A 19,500-nucleotide genomic window follows, 5' to 3' on the forward strand; every position below is an offset into this window, starting at 1 on the left:
GTTGTTAATAAACACTCTGTGCAGATGGAAAAATTCACCTGGAAGTATGTGGAAGAGCATTTGGGGTGAAAGGGGGGAGATATGGAAAGAGGGGGAGAGGAAGAGAGAGACAGGAATGTGTTTTAATGCTAATTCCAATGATTGTGTACCAGCAATGTATTTTTGTGTTGTTTTTCACAGTGAATATGTAACTAAATAGCAGTTCCAGTGTTGTTACTACATGTATTACTATGTAGATGTCTAGTCAGTGTTCAGTATTCAGTGTTCAGGGTTTAATTTATGTTCTGTCCCGTTATAGCTGTCCACTCTGTTATACCTTGGTCCACCCTGTTATCTTGGCATATTTTTCAAATTAATTCAGTTACATTGTCAAATATCAAGAATTTGTGTAATGTTTCTTAGAGTAAGACACGGCCAACACCACACAATTATAAACTTGGATAAAACAGAATTAATACCTGTCTCAATTTAGAAAGATAAGGTGCAAATTAGATGAAGTTCTGTATAAAACCACACATTGTATACACAATCTGTTATTTCTTTATAATTTGACCAGGACAAATGGACATGGTTGACAAGGGGACACATTGAAAATGTAAATATTATTAAAATAGTCGAATGAAAGTCATTAAAGACAGTTAAGTGCATGTCTGTAACAGGGTGGACATCATATTGCTAGTTATAATTATCTAACTCTAAGTGCTGGAGCTTCGCTGACATATTTTTCTACAAGCCTAATATTACCCTTTTATAGTACAACAAAAAAGGAATACAAATTCTGAAATAAAAATGTTAAATGGTCCAAATGGTACTGTTTTGTGATATTGACCCACCTACTGCAGCCCTCATCCTCCACATACAACACCCGTTCTGCCAGTCACATTCTGTTAAAGGTCCCCAAAGTACACACATCCCTGGGTCGCTCTTCTTTTCACTTCGCTGCAGTTAGCGACTGGAATGAGCTGAAAAAAACATTTAAACTGGACTGTTTTATCTCAATCTCTTAATTCAAAGACTCAATCATGGACACTCTTATTGACAGTTGTGGCTGCTTCGTGTGATGTATTGTTGTCTCTACCTTCTTGCCCTTTGTGCTATTGTCTGTGCCCAATAATGTTTGTACCAAGTTTTGTGCTGCTGCCATGTTGTGTTGCTACCATGTTGTTGTCATGTTGTGCTGCTACCATGCTGTGTTTTCACATGTTGCTGCCATGCTATGTTGTTGTTTTAGGTCTCTCTTTATGTAGTGTTGTGGGGTCTCTCTTGTCATGATGTGTGTTTTGTCCTATATTTGTATTTTATTTTTAATCCCAACCCTGTCCCTGCAGGAGGCCCTTTGCCTTTTGTAGGCCATCATTGTAAATAATAATTTGTTCTTAACTGACTTGCCTAGTTAAATAAATAAAGGTTAAATAAATACAAAATACATAAATTATCTCATTGACCTCCGAACAAAAACTCCTCGCTTGGTGAGAGAAATAAACGAATAAACGCCACCTGCTGGAAACCACCGATTTTGTGCTCAGTCCCTCCTGCTTTGTCTCTTCGTCTATGGCAACATACATTGCTGAGGACTGAGGAGGTGTCCGGTCGAGAGAGCAGGGACCAGAGGGCGTAGGGGAGAGGAGAGAGCTCAGGGGGTGGACAGTGGGTACTGTGCTTTACCGATCGACTGAACTTGTCAGGGGGCGTTTGGAGATCAAACAGCGAAAACAACGAAATAACATCTCTCCTGTTTTCAAATACCCGACAATTGTCGGACGGACACATTTATCTCTGTCGAACTCTCTATGGCGCTTCCGGACGCCGCTTCAACATTGAGTAGTTTAGGTACTGGCAATGTGCATTAATCTCAAGTGAATGCATTATTTTCCTGCTATGTGTAGTTTCACACTGTTGTGAATGTGACAATGCAGTATTTGCCGTGGAATTTCTTTCGGATGAGCTACGGTGAAGAGGCAGAAACACGCCTATTATAGAGGGCAATCACCGCGCCAAACCAACAGAAACAACGTCCAGAATTTGGTCAGAGAACATTTTCCATCTGCTCACCTGCTGATTTGGTTTACCTACAATAACAATGGGGTAAGTTTGTGTAATAGCTTACAATCACATGAATGAGACTGGCTTTGATTGACTAAGCTATTTGGTATTCATCTGTCCAAATCAAATCAAATTCTATTAGTCACATACACATATTTAGCAGATGTTATTGCAGGTCTAGCGAAATGCTTGTGTTCCTAGCTCCAACAGTGCAGTAGTATCTAACAGGTCACAACAATACACACTAATTTAGTAAGTAAAAGAAAGGTATTAAGAAATATATACATATTAGATCGAGCAATGTCGGAGTGGCATTGACTAAAATACAATAGAATAGAATACACTATATACATATGAGATGAGTAAAGCAGTTAGTAAACATTATTTAAACATCATTCATTCTTCTGGATTTAATTTACAATGTAAAGGGATTGTTATTTATCAGAGACTTATATTACAAATCTGACTCGACAAGCAAAGCATCGCCATGCCTTTGACATGCAATGCAGCAATGATGGCCAAGATCATTCAAATTGTAGCCTACCATAATATTATACTGAGAATGTGTTCCAAATTGGTGGAATGCATTTTGTTATCGCTTGTCATGATTAATCTCGATCAGCAGCCTACCTGTTCTATGATAGATATTAGTCACTGTCATAAGTTATTCCGTAACACACCAGTCAGTGGAGGCTGCTGAGGATGAGGATGGCTCATAATAATGTCTGAAACGGCGTTTATGGAATGGCATCAAACATATAGAAACCATGTGTTTGATATCACTCTACTTATTCTGCTCCAGCCTTTACCACGAGCCTGTCCTCCCCAATTAAGTTGCCACTAACCTCCTGTGACACCAGTACATAGCAATATATATAGCAATATAATTATATGAGCTATTTGTTGTTATGTAGGGTTAGGGGTGAGGGTTTGTGAGAAGGATCATATCTATGGTTAGAAAGTGTCGTCTTCATCCAATAATGTCTATCAAACACATATCCACTTCTGGTCAGTGAGGACACCAAAAACGAATGTGCCAATCTATACCAACCAGGATTATAGTGTTAATGCTCTGTAAAGTAAATAGCTCTGTGGTTATTGGTTGGGATTGAGATATAATGGTATGGTACAGGCATCAGCACAACTCTTGTATCCACTATTCATATTGGTAAATGACTTGATCTTTCACATTCACATCCTATTCCTAGTCTCCTTCCTTCTCTCCTCATGTTGCCTCACCAGGCATGAGATGTGAATTGAAAGACTAGGGGGGAAGCAGAGGGGATAGGGTTAGGCAAGAGAAGGGTAGGGCCTTGGGGTGAAATATCGAGAAATGGGAATGGAACCAGGCTATTCATCCCCCAAAGGAAAGTGAAAGGGGGATACCTAGTCAGTTGTACAACTGAATGCGTCTTCCGCATTTAACCCAACCCCTCTGAATCAGGTTCAGCCACAGTCTGTGATGAAGCATTCTTAATTACACAGAGCAGAAGGGTCTGTTGTGGTATTTAGCCCTACTATTGTTCACCTATGAGTACGGTTAAGACTAGTGTAGACTGAGTGAAGGAATTTGAATGCCAGTCCATCCCCCCTACGCACACACAGGACACACCAACTCTGCTGGTGACTATGTTTCCGTTACGCAACTGCATCAATGATTTAATTAATCCACAATGGTTTTGATAATGAGATCCAGTCCACGCACGCCCAGGCCCAAATCAATTACATTTTTCTTTATTTCTCAGGGTATTTACATGAATTCACGACAGTCACAATGCACTGCACTTCTCAGGACTTGACTGTACTCCTATATCTGGAGTGTGCTGTATCTGTATGTGTGTGCGTGTGCATACATGTGTGTGTGATCCTGCTCTGAACCACAGACAGCTGTGGTACTTCTAATCTAATGATGCTGTAACTGTAACCACGCTCAGCTGTGTGTGTGTGTGTGTGTGCCTCTATTATCTGTGTTGTTTGATTGTACCCATGCTCAGCTGTGAGGGTCATGGGAGCTAGAAGAATGTCAAACTCTCCTCTGTAAGTGCAGCAGAAAGAGCTGTCTCTGCCTCTGGCTGTCCTACAGTAATGTTATAATGTAAAGTTCTCTGACAAAGTAATATTTCACCCTAAACATTCTGGCACACAACCAAACAACTTGCAGCTATAATGGTAATGGGAGAGGGAGAGAAGATACATTACTGTTGGACAACAACTGAAAGTGAACATAGACACCTTTCCATAAAAAAGTGAACATAAACACTTTTTTTGTTTGACCCACGCAAACGTGATGAAAGACATAACTGAAACAGGAACCATTTTGCCATGATTTATGTGTACAGTGGATATATACCAATAAATGTGATATTGGAGAATCTCTCTCACTGATTGATTGTACAGTGTGTATACACATAATATTATATTATGATTTCAGTGTGTGAGTGTGTAATATGGGGGTTAGATACATGTTTATTTTGTCATTATAAAGAACATATTTTATTAACAATGGCAACACTGCCATGTTGGTCTGAGCCTTGCGGTTAGAAAAACACATTAGTGTCAGACTTTAGGCTGTCGCAGATGCAGCTGCCCCGACTTCACTCCTTGACTTTCGTCTTTCGTCTACAGTCAGTTGCTTTAGCGTTACCACTCAAACAGGTCCAAGGTCCAATATCCGTGGTGCTGTTCATGGCAATGTCATCTTCCTGAGTCCACCTTTAAATTATAAAGTCAATCTCAATGTGACCCGCCTGAATTAGAAGCTTGAAAATCCAATTCAAATGTTTTTTCCAAAACGCCATTCGACCCCCCCCCCCCCAAAAGAAAAGTACAACTGAATATAATTCATGATGTTAGTATAATTTTTTGTTCGTTTTGGAATCAAAGTTACAAGTTTCTGTATAGGTTTAGTTTTTCAAATGGATTTGTTAATTATTTTATTTCAGTTTTCGTTTATTATAATACCGTTGGTCATAACACATTACTTCCGACTGACACAAGCAAAAACTCTTACATAAATGTAGCAACCGACACCTAAACATTAGCAATCTGACATGCTTTATTGCATGGAAACAAGACTATTTTTCAGTCTGATCGACTGTAACCTACAAACAGTTGATCAGCCTACTATGCGCCTTGTCCCTCTGGCCAGTGTAAATTAAGCTGTAACATTGTGTATTTTTAGACCATTTGTTTGTGAGAATGTGAATGGGATCAAATTGGGTTTATATTCAAACTTGGGCTGACTAGGCTACCTAGACATTTTCAATCCAAAATTATTAACTGGATAGTTTGCATAGACTGTGAGTAAATTTTTTATTAGGCCTATAGTTGCGTAGGGCAGTACTACACGATGCAAACCTGCATAAAGCAAACTCAGCCCTGTGAGATGTATTGTCCAATCATGTTGCTTTCTCTGTGTCTGTGTGTAGGAAACTCCCCTATTCCGCCTTTAAAATATAATTAATATCAATAAGTACAAGGTTGCTGCAGTTTGACAGAGTTTTTTCATCCTCTCAAAGGCCAGGAGTTTTTCCAGGATTTGTTTTAAAACCATGTGACCTGATTAGAAAAACTCTGGTTCCATCATAGCCCATATTAAACCTTTTTACAACAGATGAATCATGTCATAGCATATAAGGTCCGGATTTTTACCTGGTTAGATTACAAGATCAGGGAAAACTATGGGCACCAGAATTTTTTTTACACCAAACCACTCGTAACTGTGTGAGTTAATATTGCTGCAGTATGTTCAGGTCATACTCTGGGTGTTTCACTGTTTTCCCATATCACATATCGTGTCTCAGGTTAATCACCAGTGTAATTTGTCAGAGACAGACAGGCAGTTCACTGGGGGTCATGGACAATGTTCCCTCTAAGCTGATAGAGACGGTTTGGGATGAGTTGGACCGCAGAGTGAAGGAAAAGCAGCCAACAAGTGCTCAGCATATCTGGGAAATTCTTCAAAACTGTTGAAAAAACATTTCAAGTGAAGTTGGTTGAGAGAATGCCATCTTGAAGATGTCTGAAGTGTCTGAAGATACAAACTCTGCCTTCCCGGCGGACCCAGAGAGCAAATCAAGTGCACTATAGGTCTACCGCTGGCCAATCGGATGGCTCAGATTACCATGTCTGCAGTAACGAAAGCTACAGCAAAGTTTATACTGTGAGATATCAAAATGTTTAAAATCATGACTAGAGAGAGACTGTCAACGAATACAGCAAAGAGCTGCTGTTTAAGTTCTTACTCAGCACTGTCAACACTTTGTATTCAACACTTTTATAAGCCAATCTAATGCGCGTTCTTCTTATTTCCACTCAACGCTATAACAAGCATTACAGCAGTAATGAATGAGTATGAAAGTGTGTCGATAGGCTTGAATTGTTGCTATTATTAGCGGCTTGGGTCATTTTTATTCTCGAGGAATATTTTACTTTCTCTGTTCACAATCTGCCAACCTCAACCCAATTGAGATGGTTTGGGATGATTTGGAAGGAAAATCAGCCAAAGAGTAATCAGCATATGTGGGAACACCTTCAAAACTGTTGAAAAAGCATTCCAGGTGAAGTTGGTTGAGAGAATACCAAGAGTGTGTAAAGCTGTCATCAAGGCAAAGGGTGACTACTTTGAAGAATCTCAAATATAAAATTTGTTTAAAACTTTTTTGGTTACGATATGACTCCATATGTGTTATTTCATAGTTTTGATGTCTTCACTATTATCTACAATGTAGAAAATAGTAAAAATAAAGAAAAACCTTTGAATGAGTAGGTGTTTCCAAACTTTTGGCTGGTACTGTATGGATCTGTGCCATTTACTTTGAACTGGAATGTGTTTACAGCATAATCGGTCAATAGATGCAGCTTATTTTGAGATCAAAGCGAGAGCTGCATGTAGCCACATGTGCACATTTTGTTAATTTCCTTTCCTAGTTTGTGAGTTATTAGCCCAGTTATAGATTCTTCGTAGTCAGCAATAGGGGAGGAATTGCTTTCTACAGGAGCACAAAACATGTACATTTCTAGACATCTTTGAAAAGCGAGTCAGGTAAAGAGTTTTTTTTGTCTTAAAGGGGCAGTGTTGTATTTTGAGACAGGCATGAATAAGCTAAGTAGCCAATAGGCAGAGGGTAGCATAATTTGTCTGATTCTCTGTAATAATGTTATGGGAATAATAATGCATTTTATTTTGTAAAGTGGTTTCTTGCATTAAACAACACAGCAACATTTTCAGTCATCTCCTTGTCTGAAGAACAAGTGGATAAACAGGTTAATGTCAAGCCCTGCATGTTTTTTTGATGTTGTTGACATTATCGATCATAGTCTGCTGGAAAAGCATATGTGTTATGGTTTTACACCCCTTGCTATATTGTGGATAAATAGTTACCTGTCTAACACAACACAGAGGGTGTTCTTTAATAGAAGCCTCTCAAACATAATCCAGGAAGAATCAGGAATTCCCAAGGGCAGCTGTCCAGGCCCCTTACTTTTTTCAATCTTCATTTAACTAGGCAAGTCAGTTAAGAACAAATTCTTATTTACAATGACAGCCTAGGAACAGGGGGTTAATTGCCTTGTTCAGGGGCAGAACAACAGACTTTTACCTTGTCAGCTCAGGGATTTGATCTAGCAACCTTTCAGTTACTGGCCCAACACTCTAACCACTAGGCTACCTGCCTCACCTTTGACTAAAGCCAGTGTGTCTATGTATGCGGATGACTCAACACTATACACATCAGCTACTACAGCGACTGAAATGACTGCAACACTTAACAAAGAGCTGCAGTTAGTTTCAGAGTGATTGGCATGTAATAAGTTAGTCCTAAATATTTCTAAAACTAATAGCATTGTATTTGGGACAAATAGTTCCCTAAATCCTAAACCTAAATCTTGTAATGAATAATGTGGAAATTGAGTTGAGGTGGCTAAACAGCTTGGAGTAACCCTGGATTGTAAACTGTCATGGTCAAAACATATTGATACAACAGTAGCTAAGATGGGTTGAAGTCTCTCCATAATAAATCGCTGCTCTGAATTCTTAACAGCACTATAAACAAGGCATGTCCTACATGCCCTAGTTTTGTCGCACCTGGACTACTGTTCAGTTGTGTGGTCAGGTGCCACACAACGGGACTCAGGAAATTAACAATTGGCTCAGAAAAGGGCAGCAAGGCTGGCCCTTGGATGTACACAGAGAGCTAACACTGATAATATGCATGTCAATCTCTCCTGGCTGAAAGTGAAGGAGAGATTGACTTCATCACTACTTTTATTTTTGAGAGGTATTGACATGTTGAACGCACCGAGCTGTCTGTTTGTACTACTGGCGCAGAGCTCGGACGCCCATGCATACCCCACAAGACATGCCACCAGAGGTCTTTTCACAGTCCCCAAGTCCAGAACAGACTATGGGAGGAGTACAGTACGACATAGAGCTATGACTACCTGGAACTCTATTCCAAATCAAGTAACTAATGCAATATTTAAAAAACAGATGGAATAGATGGAACAGTGAAGCAACACAAACATAGGCACAGACACATACATACACACAATAACATAGGCACTATACACACACATGGATTTTGATTGTAGATACAGTACCAGTAAAAAGTTTGGACACAACTAGTCATTCCAGGGTTTTTCTTTATTTTTACTATTTTCTACATTGTAGAATAATAGTGAAACATCAAAACTATGAAATAACACATATGGAATCATGTAATAACCAAAAGAATGTATAACAAATCAAAATCTATTTTATATTTGAGATACTTCAAGTAGCCACTCTTTGCCTTGATGACAGCTTTGGATACTCTTGGCATTCTCTCAACCAGTTTCATGAGGTAGTCACCTGGAATGCATTTCAATTAACAGATGTGCCTTGTTAAAAGTACATTTGTGGAATATCTTTCCTTCTAAATGTGTTTGAGACAATCAGTTATGTTGTGACAAGGTAGGGGTGGTATACAGAAGATAGGCATATTTGGGAAAAGACCAAGTCCATATTATGGAAAGAACAGCTCAAATAAGCAAAGAGAAAAGACAATCCATCATTACTGACTGACATGAAAGTCAGTCAATCAGGAAAATTTCAAGTGTGCAGTCGCAAAAAACATCAAGCACTATGATGAAACTGGCTCTCATGAGGGTCGCCACAGGAAAGGAAGACCCAGAGTTACCTCTGCTGCAGATGATGAGTTCATTAGAGTCAACTGCACCTCAGATTTCATCCCAAATAAATGCTTCACAGAGTTCAAGTAACAGACACATCTCAACATCAACTGTTCAGATATGTGTGAATCAGGCCTTCATAGTCGAATGTCTGCAAAGAAACCATTACTAAGGACACCAATAAGAAGAAGAGACTTGCTTGGGCCAATAAACCCGAGCAACGGACATTAGACCAGTGGAAATCTGTCCTTTGGTCTGATGAGTCCAAATTTGAGATTTTTGGTTCAAACCGCCGTGTCTTTGTGAGACGCAGAGTATGTGAACGGATGATCTCCGCATGTGTGGTTTTCACTATGAAGCATGGAGGAGGAGGAGTGATGGTGTGGGGATGCTTTGCTGGTGACACGGTCCGTGATTTATTTAGAATTCAAGGCACACTTAACCAGCATGGCTACCACTGCATTCTGCAGCGATATGCCATCCCATCTGGTTTGGGCTTAGTGGGACTATCATTTGTTTTTCAACAGTACAATGACCCAAAACACACATCCAGGCCATGTAAGGGCTATTTGACCAATAAGAAGAGTGATGGAGGGCTGCATCAGATGACCTGGCCTCCACAATCTGCCGACCTCAACCCAATTGAGGTGGTTTGGGATGAGTTGGACCGCAGAGTGAAGGAAAAGCAGCCAACAAGTGCTCAGCATATTTGGGAACTCCTTCAAGACTACTTCAAGACTTTGTGGTGGCAGGTAGCCTAGTGGTAAGAGTGTTGGGCCTGTAACTGAAAGGTTGCTGGATCGAATCCCCAAGCTGACAAGGTAAAATTATGTCGTTCTGCCCCTGAACAAGGCAGTTAACCCACTGTTCCTCAGGAAGGCCGTTGTTGTAAATAAGAATTTGTTCTTAAGAATAATTTAAGCTTTCTGCACATATCAAATATTTATTTTGTTTCTTACTACCTAAGGCTAATCACATTAGCCTACATTAGCTCAACAGTCCCGCGGACGGGACACCGATCCTGAAGAAGTTTTAAAAATAACTCATATTGGCACAAGATGGAAGGAATCTTGGAATATAACTTATGACATTACAAGAAACAAAAATATACTCTTAATCCAGTATAACCTAATGTACAGAATGTATTATAAAAGAGACCAAATTCACAAATTCTACAGCACAACAACATGAGTCATGTCTTAAGTGTAAAATTAACAATGACTCAATAATCCATGACTTCTGGGAATACTATAAAGTCCAGAAGTTATGGAAGGTGTTAGAAAGTTGTCTTTTAGAAGTATTACAATGGAAATGTACTTTTAATCCATCTGTCTGCATATTTCAAGTCATGGGATATGGGGGAGGGTGAGATACCCAGTGGGTTGGACGATACCCTTTTTGTCAATTATCTTGAAAAAAACATACTTAAAACTGTAAATCAACCAGTCCTCCATCATTAAGACAATGGAAAAAACATATCCTTTATTATCTAAAAATTGAGAGTGTTGCTGACGGAGCGAAACAAAATTGTGAAATTTGAGGACATGTGGCGGAGAGTAGTACAGGCACTGTAAATAGGGGTTAGAACAGGTGGGTCTGGGCAGGAGTGATGTTGTTGACGTTTGTGTGAGTATGAATGTTGTATTTTGTATGTGTATGTTTTGTTTTAAAAATATAAGTAAAATATATATTTTTAATTATAAGCTCTTACATCGGCCACGGACAGCATGATCATACAGTCATCCGGAACAGCTGGTGCTCTCACGCATGGTTCAGTGTTATTTGCCTCAAAGTAAGCATAGAAGACATTTAGCTCGTCTGGTAGGCTTACGTCACTGGGCAGCTCATGGCGCGGTTTCCCTTTATAATCTGTGATGGTTTGCAAGCCATGTCACATCCGACAAGCATCAGAGCCGGTGTATTAGGATTCTATCTTAGTCCTGTATTGATGCTTTGACTGTTTGATGTTTAGTCGGAGAGACAGCTCAAGCCTTTAACTCAGTGTGGATGTTGCCTGTAATCTACTGCTTCTGGTTGTACGTATGTATGTTCACTGTGGGGACGACGTCGTCAATTAACTTTTTAATGAAGCTGGTGGCGGGTGTTGTAAACTCCTCAATGCCATCGGATGAGTCCCGGAACATCTTCCAGTCTGTGCTAGCAAAACAGTCCTGTAGCTTAGCATCCGCTTCATCAGACCACTTCTGTATTGAGCGCGCCACTGGTACTTCCTGTTTGTTTTTTTGTGAGCAGGAATCAAGATAGTTATGGTCAGATTTGTCAAATGGGAGAGCTTTGTGTGCGTTTCTGTATGTGGAGTAAAGGTGATAGAGTTTTTTCTCGCCCTTTAGTTGCACAGGAGACATGATGGTAGAAATTAGGTAAGACGGATTTCAGTTAAAATGACCGGCCACTAGGAGCACCACCTCTGGATGAGCATTTTCTTGTTTGCTTATGGACCTATACAGCTTGTTGTGTGAGGTCTTATTGCCAGCATAGGTTTGTGGTGGTAAATAGACAGCTACAAAAAATATAGATAAACTCTCTTGGTAAATAGTATGGTCTACAGCTTATCATGAGGTATTCTAACTCAGGTGAGCAGAACCTCCTTAATATTAGCAATCGCACACCAGCTGTTGCTAACAAATACACACACCACCACCCTTGAGCTTATCCGACGCTGCAATTCTGTTCTGCCGATGCATAGAAAACCAGCCAAGTTCTGAAAAACATAAGATAAAACAGTTCTTCAGGTCCCGTTGATAAGATAGTCTTGAACGTCGCTAGTTCAGTTTTTTCTCCAGTGATTGTACACTGAACAAAAATATAAACGCAACATATGAAGTGTTGGTCCCATATTTCATGAGCTGAAATAAAAGATCCCAGAAATTTTACAGACGCGCAAAAAACATATTTCTCTCAAATGTTGTGCAGAAATTAATTTACATCCCTGTTAGTGAGCATTTCTCCTTTACCAATATAAATCAATCCACCTGACAGGTGTGGCATATAAAAAGCTGATTAAACAGCATAATCATAATTGCTGGGTACAATAAAAGGGTCACAGATGTCTCAAGTTGAGGGAGCGTGCAATTGGCATGTTGACTGCAGGAATGTTCACCAGAGCTGTTCCCAGAGAATTGAATGTTCATGTCTCTACCATAAGCCGCCTCCAACGTCATTTACTTATTTTCCACCATAATTTGCTAATAAATTCATAAAAAATCCTACAATGTGATTTTCTGGATTTTTTTTCCTCATTTTGTCTGTCATAGTTGAAGTGTACCGATGATGAAAATTACAGGCCTCTCATCTTTTTAAGTGGGAGAACTTGCACAATTGGTGGCTGACTAAATACTTTTTTGCCCCACTGTACATCTTTGTGGTTAAGCTACAAGAGTGTGCTTGCAGGCTAGGTCTGAGTCAGATTAAAACTAGATAAAGAGAAGTAACCACTGTCTGGTTTTGACATTTTGATCTTGTGTGACAGTGGACAATGCTAATGAATTCAGAGAAGCTACTGTACTAGGTTACCTTATAAGGTAACCTCAGTTTATTGCTGTATACATACGTATGTATACGTATTATACGTATGTATAAAATCACATGTATAGAATCAGCTGCGCCCTTAGGTGGGTTGCAGAACTTACTCTGAAACATACAAGCTGTGTTTCCATTGTCAGCTTCTGTCTGCAATTGCATAAATAAAGGTTTAATTTATTTACTTAAAGAAGATATTGTCTGACTGCTGATTTCACCAATAAGCCAATGATTGACAAGGAACAAGGAACAAGGAACCTACCCCGACAAAATCCTGAGGCCTATTGCGAGGCCCATTTTTTAAAGGTATTTGTGACCAACAGATGCATATCTGTATTCCCAGTCACTTGAAATCCATAGATTAGGGCCTAATTTATTTATTTCAATTGACTGATTTCCTCATATGAACTGTAACTCAGTAAAATCTTTGAAATTGTTGCATGTTGCATTTATATTTTGTTCAGTATACATTTGCCAATAGAACAGACGGTAGAGGCAGATTATTTACTTGTCGCCGTAGTTTCATCAGGGTACCAGCCGGTCGGCCTCTACATTACCGTCTCTTTCTCTTCCGAGTGTCAGGGATTAGGGCCTGGTCCGGGTGTCCTGTGCTGCCGACTAATTGAAGTAGAAATCTTCAGAGTGGATGAACTGCCTGCTACCGGACACCCCCACTCTTTGAGTGAATTGTTTGTCGTAGAAAGTTAAGTTTAACTGGCTAGAGTCTATTTTGTTTAATAAAAAAGGATTGGGTGTATTTACAGATATTTTCATTCTCCTCTACACCACAGGCTGGACGCCGCACCAATGTGTCACCGCCATGTCAACACTCCTTGACTTAATGGCCAATGCCTTCCAGGGACCCCTCCCCGAAGAAGTATCCCACTCCCCTGGAAGATAGAGCAATACTGGGGCTTCTGGTGGATTTAACGTATTGTAGTGTAACCAATCCTGCTGCCCAACAATGGAAGCACGTCACCTGCTGTAGGCCAAATGAAGGGAAGCGGCCTGTGATGAGTTGGGCTTCTTAGGCGTTGGGAAGCCAGACCCAAATTCAGTTGTTTAACAGCTACGTCACCTATCCGGATTCCTTCCCAGGGGGATTCTGCCTCAGACGCGGATCCTCCACGTTCCCGGGAGGACTATGCCTCAGACTCGGATCTCTTACTGGACCTCGAGGGTGTCTGATGCACCGGCTCCTCCATCAGCCACAATGGGTTTTGTGGCTGGTTCAAGGAGCAAGAACTGCCGGACCTCCTCTGCCATTTCACCAGCCATTATCATCAGCAGCTCTATGGTGAGAATCTCGGTTCCAGGGGGAAAATCCCAGTGCTATCCTGGTGCACGAGTACAGGACATTACTAGGCTGTTTCCTATCGTTCTACTACAGCTGCTGTGGACTGACACTGTCGTCATCCATGTGGGGTCAAATTACATTAGGAGGGCTAGCTCTGACCTGCTGAAACTGGATTTTAAAGAACTGATTCAACCCCTAAAGACTCCAAAAAGCAGCTGATTATTTCAGGCCCTGTGCCATCACTCAGCTGCGGGAGCGAAAGAGTCAGCAGGCTACTGGCATTACACATCTTTCTAAAAGACTATTGTAGCTCTGTTGGCATAACTTATAAAAGATACTTCAACACGTTTTGGAAACTTTTATTGGTCACATACACCTGATTAGCAGATGTTATTGCAGGTGTAGCGAAATGCTTGTGCTTCCACCCCCAACAGTGCAGTAATATCTAACAAGAAATATCTAAGAAATTACACAACATATACCCAATACACACAAATCTATGTAGAAATGAATAAAGACTGTATACATATATGGACGAGCGATGTCAGAGCGGAACGGACTAAGATGCAGTAGAATTGTATTGAACACAGTATGTAAATATGAGATGAGTAATGCAAGATATGTAAACATTATTAAAGTGACTAGTGTTCCATTTCTTAAAGTGGCCAGTGATTTCTAGTCTATGCCTATAGGCAGCAGCATCTAATGTGCTAGTGATGGCTGTTTAACAGTCTGATGGCCTTAAGATAGAAGCTGTTTTTCAGTCTCTCTGTCCCAGCTTTGATGAACCTGTACTGACCTCGCCTTCTGGATGATAGCGGGTGAACAGGCAGTGGCTCGGGTGGTTGAGGTCCTTGATGATCTTTTTGGCCTTCCTGTGACATCGGGTGCTGTAGGTGTCTTGGAGGGTGGGTAGTTCTGCCCCTGTAATGCGTTGGGCAGACCGCACCACCCTCTKGAGAGCCTTGCGGTTGCGGGTGGTGCAATTACTTTACCAGGCAGTGATACAGCCCGACAGGATGCTTTCAATTGTGCATCTGTTAAGGTTTGTGAGGGTTTTAGATGACAAGCCAAATTAATTTAGCATCCTGAGTTTGAAGGGCCTCTGTTACGTCTTCTTCACGACACTGTCTGTGTGGGTGGTCCATTTCAGTTTGTCAGTGATGTGTACGCCAAGGAACTTGAAGCTTTCCACCTTCTCCACTGCAGTCCCGTCGATGTAGATATGGGGGTGCGCCCTCTGCTGTTTCCTTCAGTCCATGATCATCTCCGTTGTTTTGTTGACGTTGAGTGAGAGGCTGGTTTCCAGGCACAACACTCCCAGAGCCCTCACCTCCTCCCTGTAGGCAGTCTCGTCAACATTGGTAATCAAGCCTACTTCTGTTGTGTAGTCTGCAAACTTGGGATTCTTACATAGGTATTCCTCTTGTCCAGATGGGATAGAGCAGTGTGCAGAGTGATGGCGATTGCATCGTCTGTGGATCTATTGGGGTGGTAAGCAAATTGAAGTAGGTCTAGGGTGGCAGGTAAGGTAGAGGTGATATGATCCTTGACTAGTCTCTCAAAGCACTTCATGATGACAGAGGTGAGTGCTCCGGGGCGATTAGTCATTTAGTTCAGTTACCTTTGTCTTCTTATTTACAATGATGGCCTACCCCGGCCAAACCCAGACGGCGCTAGGCTAATTGTGCGCCGCCCTATGGGACTCCCAATCACGGCCGGATTTGATACAGCCTGTATTCGAACAAGGGACTGTAGCAACACCTTTGCACTGAGATGCAGTGCCTTAGACCGCTGCATCCATGTGTGTATGTTAACTATTTTACTGTACTAAACTCAGCAAAAAAAAGAAACGTCCCTTTTTCAGGACCCTGTCATTCAAAGATAATTTGTAACAACCAAATAACTTCACAGATCTTCATTGTAAAGGGTTTAAACACGTTTGCCATACTTGTTCAATGAACCATAAACAATTAATGAACATGTACCTGTGGAACGGTCGTTAAGACACTAACAGCTTACAGACGGTAGGCAATTAAGTTCACAGTTATGACAACTTAGGACACTAAAGAGGCCTTTCTACTGACTCTGAAAAACACCAAAAGAAAGATGCCCAGGGTCCCTGCTCATCTGTGTGAATGTGCCTTAGGCATTCTGCAAGGAGGCATGAGAACTGCAGAAGTGGCCAGGGAAATAAATTGCAATGTCCATACTGTGAGACGCCTAAGACAGCACTACAGGGAGACAGGATGGACAGCTGATCATCCACACAGTGGCAGACCACGTGTAACAACATCTGCACAGGATCGGTACATCCAAACATCACACTTGTGGGACAGGTACAGGATGGCAACAACAACTGCCGACTTACACCAGGAACGCACAATCCCGCCATCAGTGCTCAGACTGTCCACAATAGACAGAGATGCTGGGCTGAGGGCTTGTAGGCCTGTTGTAAGGCAGGTCCTCACCAGACATCACCGGCAACAACGTCGCCTATGGGCACAAACCCACCATCGATGGACCAGACAAGACAAGCAAAAGGTGCTCTTCACTGACGAGTCACGGTTTTGTCTCACCAGGGGTGATGGTGGAGATGTTGTTTCCTACCCTCACCACCTGGGGGCGGCCCGTCAGAAAGTCCAGGACCCAGCTGCACAGGGCGGGGTCGAGACCCAGGGTCTGGACCTTAAATGACGAGTTTGGAGGGTACTATGGTGTTGAATGCTGAGCTGTAATCGATGAACAGCATTCTTACATGGGTATTCATATTGTCCAGATGGGATAGGGCAGTGTGATTGTGATTGCATCGTCTGTGGACCTATTGGGGCGGTAAGAAAATTGGAGTGGGTTTAGGGTGTCAGGTAGGGTGGAGGTGATATGATCCTTGTCTAGTCTCTCAAAGCACTTCATGATGACGGAAGTGAGTGCTACAGGGCGTTAGTTGTTTAGCTCAGTTACCTTAGCTTTCTTGGGAACAGGAACAATGGTGGCCCTCTTGAAGCATGTGGGAACAGCAGACTGGGATAGGGATTTATTGAATATGTCCGTAAACACACCAACCAGCTGGTCTGAGCATGCTCTGAGGGCGCGGCTATGGATGCCATCTGGGCCGGCAGCCTTGCGAGGGTTAACACGTTTAAATGTTTTACTAACGTTGGCTGCGGTGAAGGAGAGCCCACAGGTTTTGGTAGTGCGCCGTGTCAGTTGCACTGTATTGTCCTCAAAGCAAGCAAAGAAGTTGTTTACTTGGTCTGGGAGCAAGACATCGGTGTCCACGACATGGCTGGTTTTATTTTTGTAGTCCGTGATGTAGACCCTGCCACATACGTCTCGTGTCTGAGCCGTTGAATTGCGACTCTACTTTGTCTCTATACTGACGCTTAGCTTGTTTGATTGCCTTGGAGGGAATAGCTACACTGTTTGTATTTGGTTATGTTTCCGGTCGCCTTGCCATGATTAAAAGCCGTGGTTCGCGCTTTCAGTTTTGCGCGAATGCTGCCATTAATCCAGGATTTCTGGTTGGGGAAGGTTTTCATATTTCACTGTGGGTACCACATCACCGATGCACTTGCTAATAAACTCGCTCACCGAATCAGCGTATACATCAATGTTATTGTCCGATGCTATCCGGAACATATCCCAGTCCACGTGATCGAAGCAATCTTGAAGCGTGGAATCAGATTGGTCGGACCAGCGTTGAACAGAACTGAGCACGGGCGTTTCCTGTTTTAGTTTCTGTCTATAGGCTGGGAGCAACAAAATGGAGTCGTGGTCAGATTTGCTGAAAGGAGGGCGAGGGATGGCTTTGTATGCATCGCGGAAATTAGAGTAGCAATAGTCCAGAGTTTTACCAGCCCGGGTCTCGCATTCGATACGCGGATAAAATTTAGGGAGCCTTGTTTTCAGATTAGCCTTGTTAAAATCCCCAGCTACAATGTCTGCTTGGGGGGGGGGGATATACATGACTGTGATTATAATCTAAGAGAATTCTCTTTGTAGATAATGCGGTCGGCATTTGATCGTAAGGAATTCTAGGTCAGGTGAACAAAAGGACTTGAGTTCCTTTATGTTGTTATGATCACACCACGACTCGTTAATTATAAGGCATACACCCCCTTCCTTCTTCTTACCATAGAGATGTTTGTTTCTGTCGGCGCGATGCGTGAAGAAACCGGGTGGCTGTACCGACTCTGATAACCTATACCGAGTGAGTGATGTTTCCGTGAAACAAAGAATGTTACAATCTCTGATGTCTCTCTGGAAGGCAACTCTTGCTCGAATTTCATCTACCTTGTTGTCAAGAGACTGGACACTGGCGAGTAGTATACTCGGGAGCGGTAGGCGATGAGCCCGTCTACAGAGACTGACCAGAAGACCGCTCCGTCTGCCCCTTCTGCGGCGCCGTTGTTTTTGGTCGCCTACTGGGATCCGATCCATTGTCCTGGGTGGTGGTCCAAATAGAGGATCCGCTTCGGGAAAGTCGTATTCCTGGTCGTAATGTTGATAAGTTGACGTTGCTCTTATATCCAATAGTTCCTCCTGGCTGTATGTAATAAAAAATACTGCATAGTTTCCTAAGAATGCGAAGCGTCCATCTCTGTCGGCGCCAACCCCCCCCCCCCTCTTTTTTTGCTGAGTTTATTATGTATGCTATTGCGCCAACGGTGATCTGGCTGTGTCAATCTACAGTCAGATTTTATAGCTATGCAGGAATCCCTTGCTGATTTAAAACTTGTGCTTAATACAGGCAAACTAAATACATGTTGTTTTCAAACTCTCGTAAGAATGTTTCAGATGAACTACATGTTCACTCATTAGATGTATTAGATGTATGTATTAGATGAAATGTAAACAATTTCCCCTCTGATAACCAGGTGGTGAATCGCTCTCGCATGTCTTGCAGACATATCAGTGTGAATGACGGATCACCACCTCAAGCTGAACCTCGGCAAGACGGAGCTGCTCTTCCTCCGGGGAAGGACTGCCCTTCCATGATTTCGCCATCACGGTGACAACTCCATTGTGTCTCCTCCCAGAGTGCTAAGAACCTTGGCGTGATCCTGGACAACACCCTGTCGTTCTCAACTAACATCAAGGCGGTGACCCGTTCTGTAGGTTCATGCTCTACACATTCGCAGAGTACGACCCTGCTCACGCAGGAAGCGGCGCAGGTCCTAATCCAGGCACTTGTCATCTCCCGTCTGGATACTAGCAACTCGCTGTTGGCTGGGCTCCCTGCCTGTGCCATTAAACCCCTACAACTCATCCAGAAACGCCGCAGCCCGTCTGGTTGTTCAACTTTCACGTTCTCTCACGTCACCCCGCTCTCCGCTCTCTCCACTGGCTTCCAGTTGAAGCTCGCATCCGTTACACAAGACCATGGTGCTTGCCTACGGAGCTGTGAGGGGAACGGCACCTCCGTCTACCTTCAGGCTCTGATCAGGCCC

The 19,500-nt window shown here is 42.2% G+C and overlaps 1 protein-coding gene across 1 annotated transcript in view; it reads left to right on the forward strand.

Moving 5' to 3' along the window:
* Window positions 1–1,582: 1,582 nt before the first annotated feature.
* homer1b (homer scaffold protein 1b) overlaps window positions 1,583–19,500 on the forward strand; it is a 117,647-nt gene continuing 99,729 nt past the window's right edge. The window contains exon 1 of the mRNA XM_024003226.2: window positions 1,583–2,085. Coding sequence (XP_023858994.1) covers window positions 2,081–2,085 — 5 coding nt within the window. The 5' untranslated portion in view covers window positions 1,583–2,080. The remainder of the gene's footprint in view (window positions 2,086–19,500) is intronic.

Source organism: Salvelinus sp. IW2-2015, linkage group LG15, assembly GCF_002910315.2.
Source record: "Salvelinus sp. IW2-2015 linkage group LG15, ASM291031v2, whole genome shotgun sequence".
In the NCBI taxonomy this organism is placed as follows: domain Eukaryota; kingdom Metazoa; phylum Chordata; class Actinopteri; order Salmoniformes; family Salmonidae; genus Salvelinus; species Salvelinus sp. IW2-2015.